The sequence below is a fragment of the Octodon degus genome, unplaced genomic scaffold (genome assembly GCF_000260255.1).
Source record: "Octodon degus isolate 3935 unplaced genomic scaffold, OctDeg1.0 scaffold00065, whole genome shotgun sequence".
NCBI classification, from domain to species: Eukaryota; Metazoa; Chordata; class Mammalia; order Rodentia; family Octodontidae; genus Octodon; species Octodon degus.
In genome coordinates this window covers 8,477,423-8,494,320 of record NW_004524641.1, presented here as the reverse complement: position 1 = coordinate 8,494,320, position 16,898 = coordinate 8,477,423, and the positions used below count along the sequence as shown (strand labels likewise).

At 37.3% G+C, this 16,898-nt stretch overlaps 1 protein-coding gene across 4 annotated transcripts in view; it reads right to left on the bottom strand.

The window, feature by feature from the left end:
- Slc25a12 (solute carrier family 25 member 12) overlaps positions 1 to 16,898 on the bottom strand; it is a 120,163-nt gene that overhangs the window by 47,007 nt on the left and 56,258 nt on the right. For 3 of the 4 annotated variants that reach the window (XM_023719159.1, XM_023719160.1, XM_023719161.1), the window contains 2 exons: positions 10,562 to 10,677; positions 1,511 to 1,650 (listed from right to left, as the gene is read on the bottom strand). In XM_023719159.1, coding sequence (XP_023574927.1) covers positions 1,511 to 1,650; positions 10,562 to 10,677 — 256 coding nt within the window. Of the gene's footprint in view, positions 1 to 1,510; positions 1,651 to 5,392; positions 5,497 to 10,561; positions 10,678 to 16,898 lie in introns of those variants that run through there. The other variant, XM_023719162.1, reaches the window with a different exon arrangement.

The window sequence follows — 16,898 nt, the reverse complement described above, 5'->3', positions numbered from 1 at the left end:
GCCCCCTGGTGGGCTGAGCTGGCCACACACACAAAATAAATGAAATAAAATAAATAAATAAATAATAAAACATATCAAAGATCTGGATATGGTGGAGCACTTGGGAGGCTGAGACAGAAGGACTGCCTCAAATTCATAGGCAGCCTGGGCTAAATAGTAAGTTCAAGGCCAATCCAAACTATACCATGAGACCCTGTCTCAATAAATAAATAAATAGATAAACAAATATTATAAATATTAAAGAGATTTTAATAACTGGACACAATTAGATGATGAGTTACCATTAATATATATAAAACTAAATAAAATCTGAAAACACCAAGAAAATCAATGAGTTTTAATAAATAGTACAGTTATCTCTCAATATCCATGGGGCATTGGGTCTAGGACCTGACCCATCATGTATACTGAAATCTACAGATGCTCCATTTCCTTATATAAATGGTGTAGCATTCAATGTAGAATCTAAATGGGATAATATTTGCACAATTTAAAGTACATGAAATGTACACCCCTCCATATTCTTTATATTTAGTACCGGGTCTACAGTTTCTCACTACACAGATCAGACTTGTGGTGATCCTTCTGTTTCAGCCTCCCAAGCGCTGGGGTTACAGGTGTGCACCACCATGCCCAGTCTCAATCGCTGTCTCGGTGCAACCTGGGGACGGGGCCAGCATGGCACGCCGGGAATTAAACCCAGTCCCTGAGCCTGCCTAAGCAGGTGCTTTAATCCTCTCAGCCATCTGACAGGCCCTCCATGGTCTTTAAATTGTCTCTTCTAAATAACCTACACACATTCTCTCGTATACTTTAAATGATCTCTAGATTACTTCTAAAGCCTAGTACGATATAAAGTTATGTACATATTGTACTACTTAGGGGTTAATGACAAGAAAGACTGTATATGTCTATGAATGGTTGGCTGAATTCACTGATGCAGGACCCACGAACATAAGGGCCATATTTATCACACAGTAACTCATGTGATTACTCATCTAACCAGAACTGGGGGAGGCAGAAAATGTTCATGTCTATGGTAGACAGGGAGAGGTAAAAGCAGCAGCTTTTAGTCTTTCATGGTTACCACCAACCAAAAATATCCAAAAGTGAGAAATTAAGAAGCGGTAACACAAGTTTACTGCAAGAAAACAGCAAAAGAAACAGCTCTGAGTTGTAAAAGGTAGCTTTTCGTCAATGGGAAATAAAAAATGAGGATGAAATGGTGGCTTCTATTTCTGTACTAAATTTAATAGAAAATAAAGTAGAGGGCTGGCGAGATAGCTCAGTGGTCTAAAGCGCCTGCTTAGGCAAGCTTAAGCAAGTATGCAGGGACCTTGGTTCGATCGATCCCCAGCTCCACATGCCATGCCAGCCCCGCCCCCAAGGTAGGCTGAGCTGACCATAAAAAATAAAAAAATAAAAATCTTGATTTTAAAAAAAAGAAAGAAAGAAAATAAAGTAGAGGAAGAACAGTATGTCTGACACCATTTGTAAATGCTGAGCTCACCTGCAGGAATTGTGTGAATTCTGTGTAGTTAAGATGCTTCTTCCGATTATGTCCAAAATGCAGTCGGATAAATTCACAGTCCCAGTTAAAAGGGATATGATGGTGAATGATTGTCTGTCCAAAAATTTCCTTGACATTTTCTTAAAAGGGAAAACAAAAATAAATCAGTTACACCTAGAATAAGTAATCTAATCCTCTGCAGTGTTCCTACAGAAAAAAATTAAGAGAAGTTTTACAAGTCAATATCATCTATTTCTACTAAGATTAACTGCAAATTTATTTTTATGCCCAGCAACCCATGTACAGGAGCACATTTGATACAAAATATAATTTTACACTTAAGATTGTGTACCATTACATATAAGGCCATGTAAGTCTTAATTTCTCTTGATTTAATTTTAATTAGGAAGTGATTTATATCTTGCACTATAAATGGCTGCTACTTTACATTCCAGTATAAAATCAATAGTGTTTTCCCAGTTCCTCAAGGAGTCAAATTAAACCCTTTATCAGAAGCATGAATACCTAAATTACAGTATAATGCAATATTTGTCATACTAAGTATGGTTTGATTGAGGCTTGATTATTACATTCACACTAGCCTGAATATGTCTATTGAAGATAGGTAGAAGAAATACTACCAAAAGCATATCATTAGCTCAGCAGCAAGCACCTTATTAAAAGCTTCTGATATTGTCAAAAATATGGTCTTGACACAAGGCTTCAAAATCCCCTAAAATCCATGATTATTAATCTGAAGTATTAAAATATTTTAAGATGGGTGAAATTAGTGATTCACTTTCAAATAAAAAACCAAGCACAGCACACTAACTTTTAGATGGGAACCAGTCACAGTGAGTAATATACAACCAAAATTCTCTGGCCGCTTGTCTTCATGCACTAGCAATGCCATTAGCTTTCTTACAGTTTCACATTTATTATAAAAGTCAATTCACAGATGAGTGATATTTTAACAAGCATAGGTTGGATAGACTAATTTGAAAGCTCATGCCAAAAAACAAAAAAAGTCATTAACAAAGTTAAGAAAGCAGGAAGCCTCTTTTAATGAATGTCTTAAAAATAACATTTTTTCAAATGGAAGCTGAATTATTAGTATGTTTTATGATCAATAGCTGTCAGTTATATTAGAGAGTTAGTAAACACAAGCTTAGTGTTTTATAATCTGCTCCAACAATGCTTTTTGTCTCTAATTTCTGCAAATTCTTTAGCTAGGGTACTGACCTCAAAATGTAAATGGCTTAGTAGGTTCCCTTTCTATTATAGACCCTTTTTCTTAACAAAAGCATACTATTGGAATGAAAGACTAAGAATTCTGAACTGGAAATCCTACCAGTCCGGGCTCAAAATAACAATTCTGAATAGATTACATCATTCAGCTAAGTTGGTGAAAGGCAATGGATGTCACTGGGAAGATGGGATTCTCATCTTTCCTTTCCAATGAACTGCAGGAGTCCTGTCTTGCCTAAGTAGCAACAGTTATTTCAGAGTTTTTAAATCTTGTCAAGTATTCCCATTTTACATAAGTATAAATTGACTGCTATGTAGGTTTTTATTCCTGAAAGAAAATTAATAACAATTCATAGAATCTTGATCTGTAATCAACACAAAAGATTATTCTTAAAGCTATTTGAAACTTCAAGGAGTAAAGTATGTTACAAGTTTGTAAGATAATTAAAATAATAAGGACCAGAGAATGAGGCTCTGGTGTTCAAGCCCCAGCAAAAAAAAAAAAAAAAAAATTGGCTTACAAAATAGTAAGGACAACAAAAAAATATTTAGAACTAAAACCTTGTGGAAGTGAAGCAAAAAAATGTTAGGATCCTTCTAATTAAATTAGTTGGCTGCTTCTATTTCCAAAATGAACTTAATTGCTTTTTTTTTTTTTTTTTTTGCAACATAACTACTTTTTTAAAAAAACTGTTTTTTTTGGGGGGTGTGTGTGTGTGTGTGTGGCCAGCTCAGCCCACCAGGGGGCAGGGCTGGCTGGCATGTGGTGCTGGGGGATTGAACCATGGTCCCTGTGCTTTGCTAAGCTTGTTCTAAGTAGGTGCTTTAGACCACTGAGCCATCTCACCAGCCCATGCTTATTTTTATCTAATAAAAAGAATGTCCATCTAAAAAACAAGGGAAAAAATCAATAGAAAGCAGAATAGTGTAACTTTAAGTTACATTTAATTAATAGTAAGATTAATTATCAAAGAGAATACATTACTGCATGGTAACCTTTATTTTAAAGGTCATAATTTCCATCAGTTATATGTTAACAAATGTAAATATTGCTATCTGGGTAATTTTTTAGTAGTGCCAAAAATGGAACACTTTTTATATGATCAGAAAAGTATCAGAAACTTTCTGGGGTCTTTTATGTACCAGGGATCAAACTCAGGACTTTGTGCTTGCCAGGCAGGTACTTACGCCACTGAGTTATCACCCTGTCCCAAAATATCAGAATCTAAAGTGTGAAACTAGCAAATTAAAGATTTAAAAAACTTCAAACTAATGAAATTTAATTATCTATAATATTTTTCCTGCTATCACAAAAAGGATATTTATAAATTTGTAAACTATAATTTACATTTAGAAAATTTATAATTTAGAGAAAAATATCTCCATAATAAAAATGTTAAGACTTTATTTTATAAACTCCTAGCAATCTCTAAATAAGATCTTAGAATGTCATTATACCAATTAAAATAATGGCCTAAACTATTCGGAGAACTCTCTCCAAGTAGAGTTTGCCTTGAGCATATGCTTAGGCACTTCCTACTTCTCTCAAAACGATGACACGATAACTTTGCATGTGGGTTTGTTATCATCATTATTATGTGCTGTGGTTTATTAATTACTTCCCCAGACACTTCTGTTTTAGTTATGCTACAGGCTACAATGTGGTTCTGTAACTAATAAAATGCTAAACCTACTTTAATATCTCTTGACATACATATTACTTTTTAAAATTTCCATTACCAGTTGCCTAAGGCTGGTACAGGAATGTGACAGAAATAATCAGTATAACTATTGTTTTGAAGTCATTCATATACTCACCACTTTTCTTTTACCCGTGTATAAAATGTGTGTGTGTGTGTGTGTGTGTGTGCGTGCTCTCCAGAATAGAGAGCTTAAAGATATTTGTGAGAGGTAACAGCTCAAATAACTGATTTTCTCATCTTACTTGATTTTATTAGGTTCTGCATATGAAAAGGAACAATAATTTCATATATACCCAAAACATCTACTTTAAACTGTAGAGCAAGCTTCCCATCTGAGAGAATCCCATCTTTTCAGTGGCAAACAAGGATTGTTAGCTCTAAAGAACTCCTTAACAGAGCTATTTTAGTGGCCATAGTTCTGGCCTGGAGGAAAGGGATCTGACAGCCCCACCTTAATTGGCAGCAAGATCATGTTCTGGTACTTTGTACTAGAATAGCATTGCTAAGAGAAACAGGAGTGCATTCATTTTCTAACATATAGAAGACAATAGACTACTTTTTCACTTCCTGCAGAGTATGGGCTTATGAGAAGGACGGCTTATAATTCCAATGAAAAAAGAATTGAAGCTAGATACAAAAGTAGCCTGCCAATATGTTCTTTCTGCTCAAAGGAGAGGAGCACAATGACTTGTCAGGAGGCCAGGTAATGGTGACAACTGTGATCAAGTAAAAATGTTTACAGTTGTACAACATTAGTTGGTTTAGCTGTATCAGTGACTTATAATGATTGGACTAGATGAAATACACACAGAGGTTTCCGTTCCCCCAGCAGCCCACACTGAGGTACCCAGCTCCTCCACCCTTATCCCTCCCCTGGCTTTCATGGGAGCTCCCTACTGGACTTGTTCACCTTTCTGCAATACAAAATTACCTCTGACCGGGGCTGGCACTCTTCTCCAAGACTGCCACCATGCCTGTTCCATGAATGAGCCTGGAAGGAGCTGCTGTACCAACGGTGTGGCCAGAGAACTCCTCCTGTAGGTATACAAGCCATCAGCCCTGTGACACAGCCCACCTACCATCAGCCCAACTTGACATCCTGAGTCCAAGGATTCCAGCCCAGCAGGAGCCACTGCTTCCAATTTGCAGGCTTGAGACCAAACACTCTTATTGTCAGGGGAAAAAAATTCCTCAATAGCTGAGTTTCACCTGCACAATTCTTAAAGTGAAGTCAGAGAATCTTTCAGGACACCCACCGCAAATAGTGAATATCCTTATATATAACTGAACAAACACAATGGTGAGGCTTGTGAAAGTGAAGTGTTTTTCAGTGAAGGAAAAATCAGAGGTAAAGAGGAATGACTGGGAGGCCAAAAATAAGGAAAACAAACAGCAACAACACGACCAAGAACAGGAACTTGTAAGTCCCAACCATCGTATCATGTAGACTCTTCACAGATTTCTGGGTCCTACTTCCAGGTAGTTCGTTAGTGTCCTAAAGAACCTCCTCTGTTCTCTGGGAGATGTATTCCTCTTAGCCCTTTACCTACCTCCAGAAAGAAATAGTGTATGGTCAGCCAACAGAGTAGTCCTGATGCCAAACACATGTAAAGGTCCACTTCTCCGGAAAAACAAGTTCACATTGAAAGAGCATCTATTATTACAGAAGCTTCAATGGTCTCCTATCACATGGCATAAAGGCTAGTGATACTGCATCCTTATTTTTTGTCTTTGTGCCTCCAACTCTAAGCTATTCCAGTAGGCTTGTGTGTCTGAAAGAATGTAAAGCATCTCAAAATGTCTGACTTAATGGAACCCTAAGGGAAGCTCTACTTCATATCAAATTATCTTATCACCACTAGAGTTTCATATTATCCATGTCCATGGCTTTCTTTCCACTGAGAAACAAATATAAGGTTTTTCATATTTATGCTTCTTTTTCCCAACCCTTCAAATAACAGCAACAGTTACACTTAAACCAACCCATTCTATTTTTCCCTTTAGGAAAAAAAACAATTTTAGATGGAACACACAATGGAACACATTTGTATTTGCTGGATTTCCATACCGACAATCAATACAATAATAAACCAAAAGATAGCTGTCCTTCTTTAGGGTTCTACACTCAAGGGTGAGGATGTGTCCCTGGAAAAAAGTCACTTTGAAGAGATCTCATTCCTAGGAAAAATACTTTGAAACACAATGTTCATGAGTTAATACAGAATAGAACATGTTTCATATTCATCAATTAACAAATAAGTTTCTTTTTTGTTCATTTTCAAAATGTGATCTTAGCCAAAAGGTCGAGAAATGTTCTTTTTTTATATATATATAGAATGATTGCATCATTGTTAAAGCAGTAGGCCTTTTTTTGGGGGGGGGCACTTGTAGCTATTGACAACACAATGTACTATAACAACTCAACTAGATTACCTCAACCTGATTCTATCAAGCAGGATAGCCAGCACACTAGCATATAAAGTGAGGCCAAGGTAAGCACACCCTGTGTCTAGCACACACTGGTCATGCAATGGCCCCTACAAGGCTCATGCCACCTGGCAATTACAGATAGACAAGCCATTAAGTAATTACCCAAAGCATGCGTTAGAAGTTTTACTAAAAGAACATCAGAAAGTAAATAATCAACTAACAGCTTATTGACTCTTTAGGAAAAACAACTCCGGAACCCTTCCTTGAGCTTTCACATTCGGAAATGTATTACTAGGGCCTCACTATATCCTTTCTCCTACCATGGAGGCATCTTTAATAACAAAAAAATCTTGTCTAGCACACAAGTAAACGTTGTTCGACATCGCTCTTTAAATACTTGTAAAGATGCACACAGTTTAAGTGTACAATTTGGTATGTATAAGAAGCATATCTTAAAAAGAGCACAGATGCAAGCAATATATACAAGCACACAAACAGCATCATCAACCCAGCCCCCAAGAGACATGGATGGCATACTGGCCCTCCCGCGGCTCGATCGAATCTCCCATTCAATATTCTCTAACTTTCTCACCTGTGTGTACAAGAAAACTATAAATAGCTAGAAAACATAAGGCTCTTTGATAAAAAAGATTTACCTTTAGTTAGAATGAATCTAAAATTTCCTTTTACCTAAACATATGTCTATAAATATATAAGCACAATTCATTTTATTAAGTGGGCACAAACATGAAAACTGACCTTCATCATAGATTCAAAATCCTATAAAAATAAACTCCAAGTTAATTATTTCCACATGTAGAAATTCTGTAGTCTTGAATATAACCTGAAATAAGTGACCTTAGAAATCTTGTTCAATGGCATTTGCTGTAAGTTTTAATGTTTTCCCTTTCTTAAAAATTATAAAATAATTCCATATGAATATGCCTAACTATATAATTTTATTCAAATGTATTCATGTTATGAAATACTATAAATTAATCATATAAAGATATAAAATTATGATTCCTTTCAGTTGAGAAATGTTGTCTAAAAACGGTTCTGGGAGTACTGCTTAGTAGCAAAGCACTTGCCCAGCATGCATAAAGTCCTAGGATTGACCCCTAGCACCTCAAAAAATAAAACTTTTTTTAAAAAAGAAAGGGGAAAATGACCAAAGTCCTTAAAAAAATATGAGAGCACCATCCAAAGAGGTGCAGGGACCACCAAGAACAATGTCAAAACAAGATATAATTTTCTTACTCCATAACAATCTTCTTGTCTCTAGATTACAGAGCAGAAAAATGAAAGCAAGATTCTGGACAGCACATATGTTCTTCAGGTCATACCAAGTGCCTTAAAGATCAAAACTGATATGTTCTGTTTTTAATCTTCATTATATTTCTTGAAATTCTAGCTCATAAATCATAGTGTGTAAACCATCAACTACTTCTACCCCTTTTCTTTCTTTTTTTGTGGTCTGGGGATCGAACTCAGTTTCTCTGCACTGAGCTATATGCCCAGCTCCTTTTATTTTTTGAGACAGGGTCTTTCTACGTTGCCCAGGTGGGACTGTTACTTGAAATTTTCCTGCCTCAGCCCCCCAAGATACTGGGCAGACAGGCCTGTGCCATATCTGGCTATATATCTTTTATTAATCAACAATGGCATGGATCTCTGTTGTCAGTCTGTTGGGTAGAGAAACTTGAATAACTTTTTTTAATAGAAAGTAATTAAGTGTCATATGATAGAACAAATTAGATTTCAAAATATCTAATCTCTAATGCACACATGACATAAGCATAAATATACTGTCTCTAACTCAAATACTTGTATCAAATGATTTCTTAAGCATTTCTAAAATACATTTGAGAGTGAGATATGTGAACATGTGTGAAACCTACTGAAATACACAGTACAATATTAGGCATACAGGGACAATGCTGAATGATGGATACAAGGTTTGTGCTTTCAACCATGGAATCTAGCTATTTAGGAGGACAGTAAGCATTCTTTAAAAAAGCAAAAATGGCCAGAGTTTGTTCCCAAACAGGGAGGATGCCAAGATATAGGTAGAAATCTAAGCAGATCTGCATAGTACTTACTTAGGAAATTCTCATACAGAGGACAACCTAGTCAATGGGCAGAGGAAGGAAAGTAGCTGCCAAGGAACCACGGCTCTTCCAAATTCACTGGTGCTTTCTCATGAGTCTTACCATTGCTGTGATACTACTTCTCTCTTCAGGTTCAAGTAAATGACACCTGTCTCATAACTCAAACATTCCAGTACATGAACATTTACTCCAGCGGCTCAGAGAAAGCCCAATTTTTAAGGGTTTCTCTCAAATATTTGTGCCAATTCACACCATAAATGTAGCTCAAGCTCAGCTTGTGAGATAAAAAAAAGTTCTGGAGGTCTGTTTTATAGCAGAAGGAACATATTTAACACTACCAAATTATGTAGTTAAAAAATGATTAAGATGGCAAATTTGGGGGGGGGGGGCTTGCCAGTTAGCTCAGTTGTTTAAAGTGCCTGCTTGGGCTAACTCAAGTCATACACGAGGGACCATGGTTTGATCCACAGCTCCACATGCCTCACCAGACCCACCCTTAAGGCAGCCTAAGCCAGCCAAAAAAAAAAAAAAAAATCCTTCTCAAGTTTAAAAAAAAAAAAAAAAAAAAAAGATGGCAAATGTTACTTGCTCTTTAGCCACAACAAAGTTTTACATTACAAGAAAAAAAAAAAAGGTAGGGGGTTCAAGATCCTTGAAAGAACAACATTGTTTTTGTTGAAAAGATTGTTGCAAGAAAAACTAGCCAATACTTTCACTCATCAGAAATTAATTTCTGCAGCTAAGCATCTTTAAAAACTAATGCAACCAGGCATGGTAGCACACACCCATAATCCTGGCACTTGGGAGGCTGAGGCAGGAAGAGTGCCACCTGGGCTACCCAGTGAGATCAAGGCCAGTCTGAGCTACATAACAAAACCCTGTCTCAAAAAACAAAACAAATGCACAGCTACAAATAGAAATCCTAGTTGGTACACTTGTGAAACATCAATAATGTGTTATGAGTATACCAAAAGATTTAAAGCTATTTCTATATCCTACTCAGATGGTGATTTTAATATTCTGGCCTTGTTTCCTAAAACCAACAAATTTAAAATGACAGGGGGTGGAGGTGCTGTCAGAAAGCACTAACCAATCTTGTCTTAACTCTGTCCTTCATTTCCATGGTTGGTATCAACTGACACAGTTGCAATTTTCCAAAGATGTCAGAGAAGCTCTGAATTCCCTATCCAAAAATACCTTAAAGAATGAAAAGACTGTTTGCTGTCTACTTCATAATTTTTTTTTTTTTTTTTTTTTTTTTGCCCAGGCTGGCCCAGAACAGGAAAATTATGCACCACTTATTTTAGGAATGTGAAAGTATCAGTGACTTAATGAGCTGAAGGAACAGCATTTGTATATTCCTTAATCTTTTGCAATACCTGAGTTGTCCACTTTGAAGAAAATAAAACCGCTGTGTAAATCCTTTTAGGAAATTAATACTTCACTTACTAACTAGGTCCTGAATAAGCAGTAATCTTTATTCAGTCATTAGATTTAGCAATTAAATACTGGATCAGCATTGCTAACTTTAATCACTTCAAATCTTTCTTTTCCCTTACCAAATGTCACTTCTCCATTTCCACTCTTGTCAAACAATTGGAAAGCCACTATGAACATGGAATCTGGAGCACATAAAACAGATTCAAAAGCCAAAAACTCTTGATAGGAGATCAACCTGTAATGAAATATAAAATGTTACTGGCTGGGAAAGAAAGAGAAAATACTGGGCATTTAATCTGCCCTTACTTTATGAACTAATTAAGGGTAACTGAATAATTGATGAAGGGTAGATATATTTTAGGTATGGAGGAAATACTACCTTTTTGTAAGCCTCTAATAAATTAATGAACCTGAGTACTAAGCAACAGGCCCTAACATCACAAAAAGAGAGAGAACCAGACCAAAAATAATTAAACATGGAAGCTGAGGCAGGGAGATCCAAGTTCTACTCCAACCTGGACAGCTTATTTTTCAAAGTTAAAAGGAGGAGAAGGGGTTAGGGTATAACTCAGTAGAAGTCCCTGGGTTCAATCCCTAGTACCAAATAAACAAATCAAATTAAATCTGAATCTGATAAAGTCTCCAGATCAGTTTCTCAACCTCAGCAGTACTGACATTTTAAGATGGACAATTTAGACTGGGCATGATGGCACGCGCCTGTAATCCCAGCGCTTGGGAGGCTGAAAACAGGAGGAGTACTATGAGTCTGATCTACGTAGTAAGACACTGAACACCCTGTAAACTCTGTATCAAATACAAAAACAAAAAGGACAATTTGTCCACTATTGGGATCTCCTACGCATTATAGCACACTGAACATCACTGGCCTCTGTCTAGAAAATTCCTCTAACGATGCATTTTGAAATATATAGAGCAATAAATATAGGGCAGTTAAAGAAAGATTAGTTTCTTAAGAAAAGTATTGCAATGAAGATGAAACTATCCCTGAAAAGAACAGTCAATTTTGAAACTAGCATATTTACAGGTAATAAAAACAGTGAGCTAGGGGCTGGGGAGATGGCTCAGTGGAATAAGCGCTTCCTTAGCAAGCACAAGGGTCTGAGTTCAATCCCCGGTTCAAAAAAAAAAAAAAAAATAGTGAGCTATAAAAAAGGATAAATTTGAGGCTTTTATCAGTAAACGGATGCAACTAGAGACCATGCTCTTAGGGGAAATAAATCAGACCTGTATGTGCATATGTTGAATTGTTTCCTTAGTATAAGAACTTGATGGGCCAGGGAGATGGCTCAGTAGGATAAGCACTTGACCGGCAAATGCAAAGATCTGAGTTCAATCCCCGGTTCCACCAAAAAAAAAAAAAAAAGAACTTGAAAAGATAAAATCTGAAGAGTACAATAGATACTATGAAAAGGGAATGAATCTGTTCAAAAGGAAAGAATAACTGAGATGAGGAGAAGGACAGGAGATGGAGCGGGAGAAAGAGATATATGTCTATGTATGTAAGCAGGATGGTTTGGCTAATTGTACTATGGATTTCTGCTGGTATGTGGAAAGGAGTAATTAATACTTAATTTTTTTTGGCCTTTTTTCTTTTCCTTTTTCTCTCTTAATGTCTTATAAATTTTTTTCTTTCTTCTTCCAATTTTGCATGCATATATCTAGCAATCTGAACAACTAATTTGAAGAGAACACTAGGCAATACAACAAATACTGTCAAATTCATATTATTTTGCTTAGTGAAATTCTGTATCATTTGTATATTTTCTGTTTTAATACTATGTTATAATCTCTTTAAAAAATAAAAAAGTAAATTAAAAATAGCGAGACTTGTGATCTCCCAAAACTTGTATTTCAATAGCTGTTTCAACAGCTACAGTCATTTTCAATAGCTACAACCTGCAATGGCCTCCTAACTGGTATTCTAGATCCTTCCAGCCCTCCTTTAAGCCATCTTCAAATTGTAACCAGAGGAGATTTTTTGACTAAAAAAAAAAAAAAAAAGCTTTGAATTTACTCCACTTTTTGGCCAATTAACCCAATTAAAGTATATGTCCAGGGCTACCCACTCAGAGCCCCCTTCTGTCCTTCCTATATGGAAGCTTTCTTCCTTTCAGTAAGTAATTCTTACTCTTAAAAAAAAAAAAGTATATGTCCAATAATCCTGGCTATTATCACAAAATTGTGCAGGTTTCTCCACAACCAATTTTATAGAACATTATCACATAAAAAAGAAACCCCATAACTATTAACACTCCTTCCTCACTCCCTCCTTGTTTCTCCTCCTCCCTCTACCACTGTGCCCTTAGAAATCACTTTATATACTTCACCTCTTGATATATTTGTCTGGTATGGACACTATATTTTAAAATACTCTTTATATCCCCCTTTTTTTGTTTTGTTTTATCAGAGATGAGTGTTCCACTGTGGTTAGAGAAGCCATATTTGGAGAAATCTTTAAACGTCTTTTTCACACTTGATGCCAGACCAAGAATTGGAGGTTCTTGAATTCAGCAAACTGACCCAACATAGTCCAATAGTCCATAATAGTTGTGAGTTGTCAGCACAACTGGCAATTGTCAGAAGTTGTTCATTTGAATATTTTACAGCTCAGCATATTAATATAGCTGTACTTTTTTTTGTGCAGGGTCTCACTACGCAGCTCAGATTCGTAGTGATCCTCCTGTTTTCTGCCTCCCTAGGGTTGGGATTACAGGTATGTGCCACCAAGCCTGGACTAAAAATATTCTTCCTATTAAACTGCTACCACATAATATCCTTGAACCAATATCTTCCAATTCCATCTCCCCCCAACCACCCAAGCCTCCGGAAACTATACCTTTCTACTCTCTATTTCCTGAGACCAACTCTCAGATTCCACATATGAATGAGAGCATGCAATATTTGCTGTGTTCCCAGGCCATGAAGTGTTGCCCCTCTGCCATGTGTCACCCTGCCTTAGAGCCTCCTGATTATGGACTGAAACTTCTGCAAACCATGAGCTAAATAAACCTTTCCCCTTGTGTTGGGTACTTTATCTCAGCAATGAAACAAAAGTAACTAAAACATCAGGGGAATCTTTTTAAATGTAAATCTGATTTAGTCACTATTTTACTTCAAATCTTTTTTTTTTTTTTTTTTTAAAATTTTTAACTAGCTAGATGTGGTAGCTAATGCTGAAATCCCAACACTCAGAAGAACTGAGACAGAAAGATCACACAGAGGAGCTCTGCCTGGGCAATTTATTGACTTCATAAGACTCTGTCAAAGAATGAATGAAAGAATGAATGAATGAATGAACAAAAGAAAGAAAGACAGACAGACAGAAAAGGGCAGTGTGAAGGCGCTGAGTCCAATGCCCAGTATTGTAAAAACCAATCAATGTGTCAATCAGTCAGTGGTCATCCTCAAAGGGGAGTGTCCAAATGCCCTGCAGTAACAGTAGCACCTCTCGTCACTCTTTGGTGTCCTGATCTGGACCACACATTTCTAGGAGTCTACAACTTCAAAGAATGGAGCTACTCCTTAAAGTGGTTTGTCGGCCCCATGAGCTGAGGCTGCATACCTCTGCTCCCTCGTGATCTCCACACCGGAGCTCACCTGCTCTCTCTGGGTAACACAACAACCCATGCTCCTGCCCTCAGGGACGTTGGTCAACCATTCATTCTTCTTGGAATGCTCCTGCTACGGGAGCTTTGTTCAATTTGCATCTGGTCCCTGCACAGCTCAGCTAAAATGTCATTTCTTCAAGAGACGCACACAGAGCCTCCAGGTGATTTCTCAGCCCACATCATACACTCTTGTAAAAGCACCCTGTACTTTTTTAGCTGCCTTTCACAATTCTTATTAAAATAATTATGCAATTAACCATTTAATGTTGAATATTTAAGAATTATCCACCACAAGAAGCTAGGCTTGTCACAGCGCACAAGCTGCAGAGTAAGAACTCATATATATTTTTGAGCAAATTCAATTTATGATATATTTATAAAAAGTTGGACATGGTGGCACATGCCTATCAACTCAGTATGCAGGAGGCTGAATCAGGAGGATCACTATGAGTTTGAAGCTAGCCAGGGCTACACATGGAGATCCTATCTCAAAAAAAAAAAAAAAAGAAAGAAACAAAATACATTTGAGAGGGCCTGGGAAGATGGCTCAGTGGAATAAGCGCTTCCCTGGCAAGCACAAGGGCCTGAGTTCAATCCCTGGTTCCGCAAAAAAAAAAAAAAAAATGTGAGGGCTGGCCAAATAGCTCAGTGGGTTAAAGTGCCTGCAAGCAGGAGCAGGGGCCAGGGGTTCGATCCCCAGGCCTGCTGGGCTGGCACCAGTCCCAGGGCACACTGAGATGGCAATTGAGACTGGGCATGGTGGAGCAAGCCTATAATCCCAGCACCTGGGAGGCTGTAAACAGGAGGATCACTATGAGTCTGATCTAGTAGTGAGACCCTGAACACTTTGTAGTAGACCCTTCCTTAAAATACAAAAATTAAAAATAGAAATAAAAATAAAAAATATATTTGTGAAAATGTATTTTGTGATGCAGTATAAGGCAAATGACTTTACATTTCACATTTCCTTTTGTGCCCCTTTTCACCTTAAACATACTGTCTATTCAAAGTTGTGTTTTCTAAGACTTTAAACACTTTGAGATCTGTTTAAATTAGAAAAGTTGCAGTATTTCTAAAACAATGATGCACACTATGCATTTTCTCTCTTTTTTTTTTTAATATATATTTATTTATTTATTTATTTTGTGTGTGTGTGTGTGTGTGGCCAGCTCAGCCCACCTGGGGGCTGGGCTGGCTGGCATGTGGTGCTGGGGGATTGAACCGTGGTCCCTGTGCTTTGCTAAGCTTAGCTTGTTCTAAGTAGGTGCCCTAGACCACTGAGCCATCTCACCAGCCCGCATTTTCTCTTTATTAAGGGAAAAACTTCAAGGCACTGAAGACTATTCCCTTATTAAGGGCTAAAGTAGCACTAAGCCATACTGGGGCCAAAGAGTCACTGGTGAGATTAGGTACATGAGTGCCTGGTGAATCCTTGAAGAACAATCTAGGTTACCAGATCTTCATCAAGCTACTTGATGGTTGGTCCTACCAAAAAAACAGTAAAACTTGAAAATGTAGTCATCATTACACAAATTTCAGGGGAGATCAAACAAACACAGCAACCATATCTCATTCTCATCATGACTAGCCACACGTGCCTGAAAGGCCAAGGCTAAGGCTGTAGGTGTCGTTCGGGGCTAGAGCATGGGCCAATACCGCCCCTCAAAAACAAAACACAGAAGCAAAGAAAGAAGAAGGAAAAGAAAGGAAAGGCAAGGAGTAACATTGTTTTAAGCTTTGAATGAAGCTTAGGATCAGTGGTTCAGTATCATCAGTAAACATAAGAACACATCATAAACAATGACTTCAGGCAGGAGTTAGGGAAGACCTTCATTTTCTACATATTTTTGAAATAGTTGAAATCTTTATAACGAAGAATTAGCAGCATTATTTCTTCTGGCTATAAGAGTGATTTAAACAATTTTTAAGTGATTCAGGATTAAAAAATAAAACAAACACAAGCCTATATAACATTTTGGTTTCCCCAAAGTAATCTCCAAAGTTGGCCATCAAAAATACAACTGTCCTGAAATACAAAACGTAAAACTTTAAAATATACGTCATACTTCACTGCAAGACTTTCTGTATTTACGAGAAAACATCTGAGACTGTGTCCTTAACTGGCAAAGACATAAACTGTCAGCTGGCAGATGATTTGGCCCACAGAGATGTTTTCTTTGGCATGCAAGGTATTATTTTTTCAGTTTCATTAGTTGCCAACATTAGGCAATCACAAGATTGCATGTAAAGAGCCAGTTTTTTTTGGCTTCTCTTGACAAATTACAAGCACAGGTATCAGGAGGTTTGTGGTCCCAAAGAGAGATGGCCCCTTCGAGCTGTAGAATCTATTTCCTTCAGAAAGATGACCGAGACTCACACCTTACACCCAGACCATCTGTCCTGGAGATCTGACACTCACACATAGGTGACCAACTATGCCACAAGCAGCCCTTTGCTTGCTGCTAAAATATAAAAGTTATGTAATGTGCTAAGTACCTACATTGTGTCTACCAGCATATTCAACAGGTAAATTTTACAAAAAAAAAAAAAAAAAAAAAAAACCCACCAGATTTATTTTAAATCTTTGACATTGTATATTTTGTAATGTTCACTTTAATTTTAATTTTCTCCAAAGTCCCTTGCCCAATGGGAAAAATAAAAAGCTAAAATGCTAAGTTGGGCTGGCCAGATAGCTCAGCGGATTAAAGCACCTGCTTAGGCACACACAGGGGTCAGAGGTTTGATCCCCAGCATGCTGTGCTGGTCCCCCCCGGGGTGCGCTGAGACAGCAATTGAGGCCAGCTGTGGTGGCGCGTGCCTGTAATCC